Genomic DNA, 12,030 nt, shown 5'->3' on the forward strand with positions numbered 1-12,030 from the left:
AGACTTGGCAACACTTGATTCGAAATGCAGAGTCACAGGCCCAACCTTGGACTTACTGGATGAGAATTGTCATTTTCACAAGATTTCCAGGTGATTTGTATGTACATTCAAGTTTTAGAAGCACTGATTTAGTGCTGAATGTCCTCTTTGGCCCAATTTAATTAAGTCTCTATGATGATTGTAAACACAATTTTTATATGAATTCACATGGAATAGATTTAGAGACAAATATAACATCTCAGAAATTTTACTGACCTTTCCAAAGGTCACTTTTCCAGAAACCAGAACCACCATAACTTGAGAAGCAAAAAATTCCAGCTGAGCTACTTAAAATCCTAAAAGATGATGCTGTTAAAGTGCTACACTCAATATGTCTGCAGATTTGGAAAACTCAGCAGTGGCCACAGGACTGGAAAAGATCAGTTTTGATTCCAGTCCCAAAGAAGGCCAGTGCCAAAGAATGTTCAAACTACCATATAATTGTACTCAGTTCACATGTTAGCAAGGTTATACTTAAAATCCTTCAAGCTAGGCTTCAGCGGTATGTTGACTGAGAACTTCCAGATGTACAAGCTGGGTTTCGAAGAGGCAGAGGAACCAGAGATCAAATTGCCAGCATTTATTGGATCATGAAGGCAAGGGAATTCCAGAAAAATATCTACTTCTGCTTCATTGACAATGCTAAAGCCTTTCACTGTGTGCATCACAATATACTGTGGAAAATTTGAACACCTTACCTGTCTCCTGAGAAACCTGTCTGTGGGTCAAGAAGCAACAGTTAGAACTGGACATGGAACAGTGGACTGGTTCAAAATTGAGAAAGGAGTAAGACAAGGCTGTATATTGCCACCTTGCTTATTTAACTTCTATGCTGAGCACATCATTTGAAATGCCAGGCTGGAGGAATCACAAGCTGAAATCAAGATTGATGGGAGATACATCAACAACCTCAGATGATACAACTCTAATGCCAGAGAGGTAAGAGAAACTAAAGAGCCTCTTGATGAAGGTAAAAGAGTAGAGTTAAAGCTGGCTTAAAACTGAACTTTCTAACTGATCTTACTTGAAAAGTAAGATCATGGCATCTGGTCCCATCACTTCATGACAAAGAGAAGGGGAAAAAATGGAAACAATGACAGATTTTATTTTCTTAGTCTCCAAAATCACTGGGGATGGTGACTGCAGCCATGAAATTAGAAGACGCTTGCTCCTTGGAAAGAAAGCTATGACAGACCTAGACAGTGTATTAAAAAGCAGAGACATCACTTTGCTGATGAAGATCCATATAGTCAAAATTAAGGTTTTTCCAGTCATGTATGGATTTGAGGGTGGACCAAAAGAAGATTGAATGCCAAAGAATTGATACTTTCGAACTGTGGTTCTGGAAAAGACTATCGAGAGAGTCCCCTGGACATCATGGAGATCAAACCAGTCAATTCTGAAGGAAATCAACCCTGAATATTCATTGAAAGGACTGATACTGAAGCTGAAACTCCAATACTTTGGCCACATGATATGAAGAGCCGACTCATTGGAAAAGACCCTGATGCTGGGAAAGACTGAAGACAAAAGGAGAAGGGGATGGCAGAGGATGAGATGGCTAGATAGCGTTAGTGACTCAATGGACATGAATTTGAAGAAACTCCAGGAGATAGTCGAGGATGGAAGAGCCTAGTGTGCTACAGTCCATGGTCACAAAGAGTTGGACACAACTTAGTGACTAAACAACAAATGACATCTCAGAAGTTTTACTGACCTTTCCAAAGGTCACCTATCCAGAAACCAGAACTGTCAACAACTTAGAAGCAAATAGAAACAAAAAAGAACCTGAATAGCTAAATGAGAGTTCACACTGATGGATCTTGTAAGAGGAGAGTCCCTAAGCCTTCATATGAGATTTCTTTATTTTTGATTTTTTTTTTTTTAAATAAGCCTAAATAAGAAGATTCCCACTCGGTAGTTGAATAGATTATTTGAGATCTGAATTATCTGGTGATAACATATGGACAGTAGCAAGAGATGACAGGAGCCACTCAAGGAGTTTAGGAACCTGAGCCTCTCAATGTGACAACCAAAGGCCTGTGCAGATCATTGACTCTAATATAGCACTGTAACTGTTAAAAATGAAGGTTAAGAAGTCTGGAAAATAAATAATACGTTTTTTCCCCCTCTGCCATTTTAAATCCATATGCTTCCACCACTCACTTCATGTTGCCATTTTTATGTTCTCCTGGCAACAAAGTAGGGGTTGAATTGAAATGTGAAACCACTGGGTGGTGCTTTGGGTGGGATGGGGGTGGGGACTCTGAAGAGCTCCAGTCCTTTATGTCTCAGTGCAGAAAGAATTCAGTCAGAGGCAGAGTGATAGATAAGTGATTTATTAGACTACGAACACTTGTGAGGCTTATAGGCAGGAGGGTGAGAGGGTGCCACCTTGAGAACTTACTGGGCTACAGTTTTATAATCAGAGGAATAGTGGGGAGGGGGAAAAGACCTTCTTTGTCATTCTTGAATGGATGTCATGCTTCCATCATCAGTTCCTCCCCCAGGTTGGGTAGGGGAGTTTTTTGGTCCCTATATGGTAAAGCTAGGTCAACAAATTATTGCTTCCTATTAATATGTGTGCAGAGAGCATGTCTTGACTTAGTTCACTGAGCAAGATGTGGGTCTCCTGCTATCATTGTTTCATTGTTTGGGGCATGTCTCTTGCTTCCCTTGCATTGTTTTGTTGCCAAACAAGCATGCTTGATTTTGTGGTTAAGCACACCTGCTTTCCTGAGTAATCATTAACTTAATGGTCTCCCATGTTTTTTCTACTTACAATCCCCTAGTGGGATTAATGTTTTAATAACCTACTTTGTCCCTTTACTCTGTCCCTATCAGAATGAGTGCAGTAAGAGGGCAAGGCTCACTGAGGGATCCAGAATTAATACAAGGAAGACCAACAGCATAACAGGAAAATATTCATGAGGCACATGACCTGGTAGTTAGCAAAGAATGAGAACAGTGTCTGAGCTTCCTCAGTGGCTCGGTTGTAAAGAATCTGCCTGCAATACAGGAGATGCAGGAGACACAGGTTCAACCCCTGGGTCAGGAAGATCCCCTGGAGAAGGAAATGGCAACCCACTCCAGAATTCTTGCCTGGAAAATCCCGTGGACAGAGGAACCTGGCGGGTTACAGTCCATGGGGTTGCAAGGAGTGACATGACTGAAGTGACTGAGCATAAGCACAGAACTCTTTCACCAGAACATCTGAGGAATCTAGATTTGGGCCTTTTCACTTTGGGAAAGTTTCTACCGAAGAAGGTTGTTCACTCTGTAAAGTTTTGGTATGTAGAGAGTTAAGCCCCCGGAATCTGAAACATTCACTCATGTGGAATGCCTCGTGTATTCTGGCCTGACTCTACCTGTGTTGATCTAACTGTAGTGAGTTTATGTTTAATTTTACCTTATTGAAAAAAATTTGGGGGGATTTTGGGGAAAGCTATGACATGTGGTTTCTTAGTTTCCCAACCAGGGATCAAACCTGTGCCCCCTGCAGTAGAAACATGGCATTCTAACTAAAGTGAATTTAGAGAGTAACATGATACAATTAAACAGATTGGAGATCAGGAAGAAAACACCTAGGATAGAGTGTGTGCTCTGCCCCTGGTGATCTCACTGTGTAGTGCTCTTGACTATGTTGCTTAACCTGTTTGGCCTCAGGTGCTTCACTTGTAAAATTAGACATTGGGCCATAGCATTGCAGCTATGTCTTGAATCACGAAAGAGTGTGTGTTGAATCACAGAAGAGGGTTGTGGCTAGCAAGTGCTCATAATTTACAGTCCTGAAAGAAAGTATGTTACATGGGGAACACCTTCTCTTAACATTGTCCCAGTGATAAAAAGACTGAAAAGTTCTAGATAAGGAGACATACTATTTGTCATATTGGAAAATTGTTCTGATGCTTCCCCACACCTAAAGAAAAAACATTGTGAAAACGAGAGGCTACACGAAAGTGAGCCAAAGTTTATTGTCCCCCCTTCTCACCCCCAGGTTGACTTCTTTTAGGCTCTATATATCTGTTCTTCTGCTGCTTAACAATCTGGCTAGTAAGTGTCTTTCTAATAGTAGGACTTTAACTTAAATCACCACAGCAATAGATACTGAAATCACCAGCTACCGATTTTTTATTTCCATCTTACAACCATAGGAATCCTAGTATGTGGAGGATGAGTTTTATCATTAATTTTTAATTCCTAATGTAACAGTAAAAATTATGTGAAATAAAGAAATTAAATTTAAAATGAAGTTAATAGCAAGTAAATATTTGTGCTTTGCCCTTTAACAGTTAGGAAAAATACATAGTGAAGGGCTTCCCTGGTGGCTCAGTGGTAAAGAATCTACCTGCCAGTGCAGCAGACATGGTTTCAATCCCTGGTCCAGGAAGATCTCACATGCCTCAGAGCAACAACTATGCCACACACCACAACCATTGAGCCTGTGTTTTAGAGCCTGAGAGCCACAATTACCAAGCCCATGTGCCCTAGAACCCATGCTCTGCAATATGAGAAGCCCCCAAAACGAGAAACCTGCACACTGCACCTAGAGAGTAGCCCTCATTCTCCACAATTAGAGAAAAGCCCATATAGCAGCGAAGACCCAGCATAGCCAAAAATAAGAGATAAATAAAATTATTTTTAAAAATTTTTAAAAATATAACGAAAAAAAAACCCAAATCAAAACCCTTATTTTCTTTCCTGACTAAAGTGATGATGTATTCCCCATGGGTTAGGTCCCAGAGGAAAAGCATACAGAGCTCTGCAACAAAAGCATTTATTTAGTAAAACCTCTTAGTGATGCAGAGCTTGCAGCTATTGGGAGTAGAAAAAGAGATTTTCTGTTATGTAGGTTTATAAGATGACATCCTTTACTGGATTTTTTTTAATATAAGTATTAACATTTTGGGTTAAGTAGTTACTATAATATTAAGCAGTCTTTTGTACCTTGGTATTTCATTACTATTAAGTTTACATTTAAAAATATTTGTCACTTGTATATGCATGCATGGTAAGCTGCTTCAGTTTTGTCAGACTCTTTGAGGCCCCATGGGCCAGGCCCCTCTGTCTGTGGGATCCTCTAGGCAAGAACACTAGAGTGGGTTGCTATACCCTCTTCCAGGTGATCTTTCCGACCCAGGGATCAAACCTGTGTCGCTTTGTCTCCTGCATCACAGGTGGATTCTTTACCACTGAGCCACAGGGAAACCCATGTACAGATAAATAGTATGCCTATGTTTTAGTTAAACTATTTGGATTTGATTTTTTTCTAGGTCATGGTCTAGTTTTTCTGATTGTACAGGAAATCAGAAGTCTTTCTTGTGTGCTTTGTCCTTGACTTATGGTGTGATCATAGTATTGTTATTCACAGGTGAACTTTTCCACTTGTAGGGGATGAAACTTGTCACAGTCCTGGTCTATAGGTACATCATGATGATTAATTAATGTTTCACTGTAAAAATTGTTTTAAAATGCCCAAGAGGATTAATTAGTATGTTTATAACATACTCTGGCAACTTTGGAGAAGAGGCTTCCTGTAATACGTTGTCCTTTACAACATATCTTGAATTTTTTTCAAGCTAAAAATGATATTTTGGGTTTTCACTTTGGAAATTGGTGAAATGATTAAACTCATTTTCCAATTTCTGTTGCATTAAAATATATTTTTAGGAAATTAAAAATTTTAATTGAAGATATCATTTGAAATATCTATGTCTCTGAACACTTTTAGACTTAATTATAAAGAATAGGAACTAACACTTTTGGCAGTATGGAGAGAAGACTATGTAACTTAAAAGCTCTTTTGCTACAAAGTACCTAGAAATTCTGGATGAAATGTTACAAACATATTTGTAATCAAATGCTTTCCTGGGCTCACTGGTAGCAAGAGAAATACCTAAGGGCTAAGGGAGAAGAGGGAACTGATTACCAGATTTGCGAGCATGTAAATGTGTGCCAAGGCAGCCCTGAGGAGTTCATTAGTCTCAGTAGCCAAAGGTTTAATGGCCACACCGGGGTAGGGGATGGTGCCTTGAATTTGTAGAAATTAGAACTGAGAACTCTTTATAAAGCCATGTCTCTTGAAGAGTTTTACCCTCTGTGGAAGGTCAGGTTGAAGACAAGGAAGCTTATCTGTCTAAACTTGGGCTTGGGTTGGCGGGAGAAACTGGGACTAACTGTAGTTCATCTTTCATGAAGTTTTGGGACTTGGATTTAATACTTTATGAGTGAGCAGAAAGAAATTCAATAAATAGCATGTTAGTCCCTCCAAAACTTCATGTCAAACTACCAGAGTGAGCTTCTATGACCCTAGTCATTACATTATTTTAATTACATTATATCTCTGATCAAGATGTTACTTAGTAATAAGTAGTAAAGTAGTAAAATGGCCTAACAATAGTCAGTAAAAATAAGGGTGTGGAGTATTGACATCTGGAAAAAAGTGTGTGAAAGTGTTAATCACTCAGTCATGTCCAACTCTTTGCAACCCTAAGGCTGTAGCCCACCAGGCTTCTCTGTCCATGGCATTCTCCAGGCAAGATTATTGGAGTGGGTAGCCATTCCCTTCTCCAAGGGGTTCTTCCTGACCCAGGGATTGAACCCAGGTCTTCTGCATTGCAGACAGATTCTTTACTGTGTGAGCCACCAGGAAAGCCCATTGACATCTGAACCAGCATTATAAGTACTTTAAACATTTCCCCCTCTTACGTAGAATTAACACCTTCATTCTATCCCTACTAACTTTTCCTTTTTTTCCTCTTTTTTTTTTTCCACTTGTAGTTTGAGATAAATACTATTTTTCCTTTAAAAATTGTGTTTTTTTTGGCTGCACCTCAGGGACCTTCATTCCCTGATCAGGGATTGAGCTTGTACCCTCTGCACTGGAAGGTGAAGTTTTAACCATTGGACCACCAGGAAAGTCCCAAGATAACTTTAGATTCACCTGGTTCTAAGAAATAATGAGAGATTCTGTATGCTTTAAAAAGTTTTCCCTAATGGTAACATCCTGCAAAACTGTAGTACAGTGTCATAGCTAGCATATTGATAGTGATAAGGTCAAGTTATGGAACATTTCTATCACAAAAAACATCTTTTTATTTTTTAATAGATTACAACCCTTTTATAGACACAACCACTTTCTTTCTTCCCCTTGCCCCTACTTAACCCTTGGCAACCGCTAATCTGTTTTCCATTTCTGTAATTGTGTCATTTCAAGAAGGTTATATAAAGGGAATAGTACAGTTATGTAACACTTTATGTTGGCTGTTTTCACTCATCATATTTCCCTGGAGATCCATTCATTTTGTTTTCTGTACCAGTAGTTCATTCCTTTTTAATGCTAAGTAACATTCCGTGGTATGGATAAATTCATCATTCATCCATTGAAGAACACCTGGGCTGTTTCCAGTTTTTTATTATGATAAATACAGCTGCTGTAAACATTGATGTACAGGTGTTTGTGTGAACATAAGTTTTCCTCTGGGATATATGCCCAAGAGTGCAATTGCTGGGTTATCTGATAGTTGTATGTTTAGTTTTACAGAACTGCCAAGCTTTTCTAGAGTGCTATACCATTGTACATTCCCACTAGCAAAGTATGAGAGATACAGTTTCTCTGCATTCTTGCCTCCTCACTGAGAGTTTTTATCATGAAAAGGGCCCTTTGTGTAAATCTGAATTTTAGGATATAACCATACCTTGTTTTATTGTGTTTTACTTATTTGCATTTCACAGATACTACATTTTTTACAAATTGAAGTTTTGTATGAACCCTGTGTTGAACAAGCCTATCAGTATCATTTTTCCAATAACTTTTACTCACTTTGTGTTTCTGTGTCACAGTTTGGAACTTTTTCAATATTATATTTGTTATAGTGATCTGTGATCAATGATCTTTGATGTTACTATTTTAATTGTTTTGTGGTGAACTATAAGGAAAGTTATGACCAACCTAGATAGCATGTTAAAAAGCAGAGACATTACTTTGCCAACAAAGGTCCGTCTGATCAAGGCTATGGTTTTTCCAGTGGTCATGTATGGATGTGAGAGTTGGACTGTGAAGAAAGCTGAGTGCCGACAAATTGATGCTTTTGAACTGTGGTATTGGAGAAGACTCTTGAGAGTCCCTTGGACTGCAAGGAGATCCAACCAGTCTATCCTAAAGGAGCTCAGTCCTGGGTGTTCATTGGAAGGACTGATGCTGAAGCTAAAATTCCAATACTTTGGCCACCTCGTGCGAAGAGTTGATTCTTTGGAAAAAAAACCCTGATGCTGGGGGGGATTGGGGGCAGGAGGAGAAGGGGACGACAGAGGATGAGATGGCTGGATGGCATCACCGACTAAATGGGCATGGGTTTGGGTAGACTCTGGCAGTTGGTGATGGACAGGGAGGCCTGGCGTGCTGCGATTCATGGGGTTGCAAAGAGTCGGACACGACTGAGTGACTGAACTGAACTGAACTGAACTAAGACGACCTCCTTGGTTGTGTGGCTTGTGGGATGTTAGTTCCTGGACCAGGGATTGAACCCACAACCTTGCCAGTGAAAGCTCGGAATTTTAACCACTGAACTGCCAGAGAATTCCCCAGCAGCAGGGTTTGAGAAGATTGACAGTAGCCTCTTGCACCAGGTTTTTTTTTTTTTTTTACCTTTGTCAGTCTTTTTAGAGGTTTTCCAGTTTCACTGATAATTTTTTAAAAATTATCTCTTTTTTCATTGATACTCTATTTGTTTTTGTTTTTCTGTTTCATCGATTTCTGTTCTATATGTAATCTTTATTATATATATATGCTTTTTTGCTCATGTTGGGTTTATTTTGCTCTTCCTCTTCTAAGTTTTTGAGTTGGACAATGAGATTATTACTTTTCCTCTTTCCTAATGTGTTGCATTTAGTGCTATAAATTTGTTTCTTAGCTTTCATTGTGACCCACAGATGTTGATACGTTGTATTTTCATTTTCATTCAGTTCAATATACTTTTTTATATCCCTTGAGGCTTTCTCTTTTATCCGTGGATTATTTAGATATGTGTTTTTTAATGTCCAAATGTTTGGAGATTCTTGTGCTCTCTTCCTGTTATTGATCTGTGGATTGATTTCATTGTGGTCAAACACACTCTATATAATTTCACTTCTCTTAATTTGTTGAGATATGGCTGAACATATATTCTATCTTGGTTTATGTTCTAATACAGTGAAGTGTGAACAAAATGATGTGGGTTGTTTCTAGAAGGGGGCCTTAGAGTTGGTACACTATTTGCCATCTTCCTGTCCTAGGATGGTGGAGCCCTTATTAGCATATGTCCCTATGTAAGGACAGTGTGGAGCTAAGGCTTTTGCCAACCCACATTGTTCATTTACATTTAAACAAGACATAAACTCTTGTTCTTGTAAGCACTGAGACTTTGGGGTTTGCTTTTTGATACAGTACAATCTAGTCTTTTATGACTAATGTACCAAATTAATTTACTCTTTATTTTTTCACTTTCTCTTATTCCAATCTGTTGCCAAAACTGCCTTAAAAATCTGCTTCTGAGATTATGGCGTGAGCCACAGATACTAATCACTGAGACTCTCCAGATCATTTTTGATTAGCTAGGTGTAAGCCATTAAGACTTTTGGACTGCAAGATGCTAGTTTATTGAATTTTACTGTGTTTGAATGAAGAAATATGCACCAAAACTCTTTGAATTACTTAGAGTGAGAGGATTGTTATTTTTTTGAAAATAATGTTAGAGAAAGAGGAAATTGGGACCTTTAAGGATAGATAGTTAGCATTCTGATTAAAATTATACAGTTAATAGTACTATATTATATACTTAAAAGTTGCTAAGAAACTAGATGTTAAATGTTCTCACCACAAAAAGAAATGATAATTATGGGATGTGATGGAGGTGTTAGCTAGTGCTACAGTGGTAATCATATTGCAGTATATAAGTGTATTAATTAATACATTGTATACCTTAAATTCATTCAAGTATATGAATAAATAAAACTGTATAAATTCATACAGTTAAATGTCAATTTTTTGATCTTTTTAAAATGGATAAGATTTTTTTTAAATGGATAAAGACTTAATGTTTTCTTCCTAGAATATGAACATTGCCTTCAGTGTAAAATAAAATGAAATAATTTTGAATAAATTATAATAGTTTTTCAAATTATGCAATTTATCTTATTAAATTTTTTAACAAATAATGTTTATTGCAGTATAGTTGCTTTATAATGTTGTATTAGTTTCTGCTGTATAACAAAGAAAATCAGTTATACATATACACATATCATCTCTTTTTTAGATTTCCTTCCCATTTAGGTCACCACAGAGCACTGAGTAGAGTTCCTTGGGTTATACAGTATGTTCTTATTAGTTATTTATTTTATACATAGTAATGTTTATTTGTCAATCCCATTCTCCCTGTTTATTTCACCCTCTTACCCCCTTGGTAACTATAAGATTGTTTTCTACATCTGTGACTCTATCTCTGCTTTACAAATAAGTTCATCTGTACCATTTTTCTAGATTCTACATATAAGTGGTATTATATGATATTAGTCTTTCTCTTTCTAACTTATTTCACTCTGTATGTCAACTTAAACTTTGAAATTTAGTTTTTTGTGTAATTTCAATTTTTATAAATTTTAAGAATTTTAAAAAATTTGAAAATAGAAAATTACACAAAGAAGAAAAGTGAAATTCCTTGTTTTCTTATCAACCTGAGAAAACTATTTTGAGATATTTGCTTCATTTTTTTCTATATGTGTGTGTGAACTTTTTTTTCCTTTGGTATAATTGGCATCAGTATGTTTTGTTGTTCAGTTGCCAAGTCGTGTCTGACTGGCATGACTCCTGTATGCTCCGTTATCTCCTGGAGTTTGCTCAAATTCATGATCATTGAGTCGGTGATGCTATTAATGTCTAACCATGTCATCATCTGCCATCCTCTTCTCCTTTGGCCTTCAGTCTTTCCCAGCATCAGGGCCTTTTTCAATGAGTCAGCTCTTCGCATCAGGTGGCCAAAGTATTGGAGTTTCACCTTCCGCATCAGTCCTTCCAATGAAATTCAGGGTTGATTTTCTTTAGAATTGACTGGTTTGATATCCTTGCAGTCCAAGGGACTCTCCAGCACCACAGTTCAAGGCATCAATTCTTCAGCACTCACTGTTCTTTATGGTCAGCTCTCGCATCCATACACGACTACTGGAAAAACCATAGCTTTGACCATATGGACTTTTGTCAGCAAAGTGATGTCTCTGCATTTTAATATGCTGTCTAGGTTTTTCAGAGCTTTCCTTCCAAGGAGCAAGCATCTTTTAATTTCACGGCTGAATCACTGTCTGCAATGATTTTGGAGCCCAAGAAAATAAAATCTGTTATTGCTTCCACTGTTCCCCCATTTGGGGGACCCCAAATGGGACCCCACTTCAGGTTCCATGAAGTGATGGGACCTGATGTCATGATCTTAGTTTTTTGAAGGTTGAGTTTTAAGCTAGCTTTTTCACTCTCCTCTTTTACCCTCATCAAGAGGCTCTTTAGTTCCTCTTCCTCATGTATTGACTCTTTTATTGTTATGAACATATCTTAATCTCTAGTAATATTTCTTGCCTTAAAGTTTATTTCAGCTGATAGTGGTATAGGAACTCCAGTTTTCTTGTGATTACTGTTTGCATGATGTATATGTCCATTCTTTCACTTTCAACCTCTTTGTGTTTTTGTATCTAGGTTGTGTGTCTCTTGTGGACAGAGTATAGTTGGGTCTATTTTTATCCAGTTTGACAATCTCCATGTTTAACTTATTTATATTTAATGTGTTTGTAATATATATTTACATTTTAATTGGAAATTTACAAATTAATTGGAGATAACTTGGATTTACAAATAGCCATTTTGTTGTTTTCTCTGTATCTCATATCTCATATATATTTTTGTTCCTCTGCTCCCCCTTTATGTGTCAAATAAATACTTTTTAGGATACCACTTCAGTTCCTCTTGATTTA

General features: G+C 37.6%; 1 protein-coding gene across 1 annotated transcript in view; it reads left to right on the plus strand.

The window, feature by feature from the left end:
* GRAMD1C (GRAM domain containing 1C) overlaps window positions 1-12,030 on the plus strand; it is a 104,940-nt gene that overhangs the window by 11,943 nt on the left and 80,967 nt on the right. Inside the window, 1 exon segment of the mRNA XM_065943720.1 lies at window positions 5,627-5,636. Coding sequence (XP_065799792.1) covers window positions 5,627-5,636 — 10 coding nt within the window.

Source organism: Muntiacus reevesi, chromosome 8, assembly GCF_963930625.1.
Source record: "Muntiacus reevesi chromosome 8, mMunRee1.1, whole genome shotgun sequence".
Lineage (NCBI taxonomy): Eukaryota > Metazoa > Chordata > Mammalia > Artiodactyla > Cervidae > Muntiacus > Muntiacus reevesi.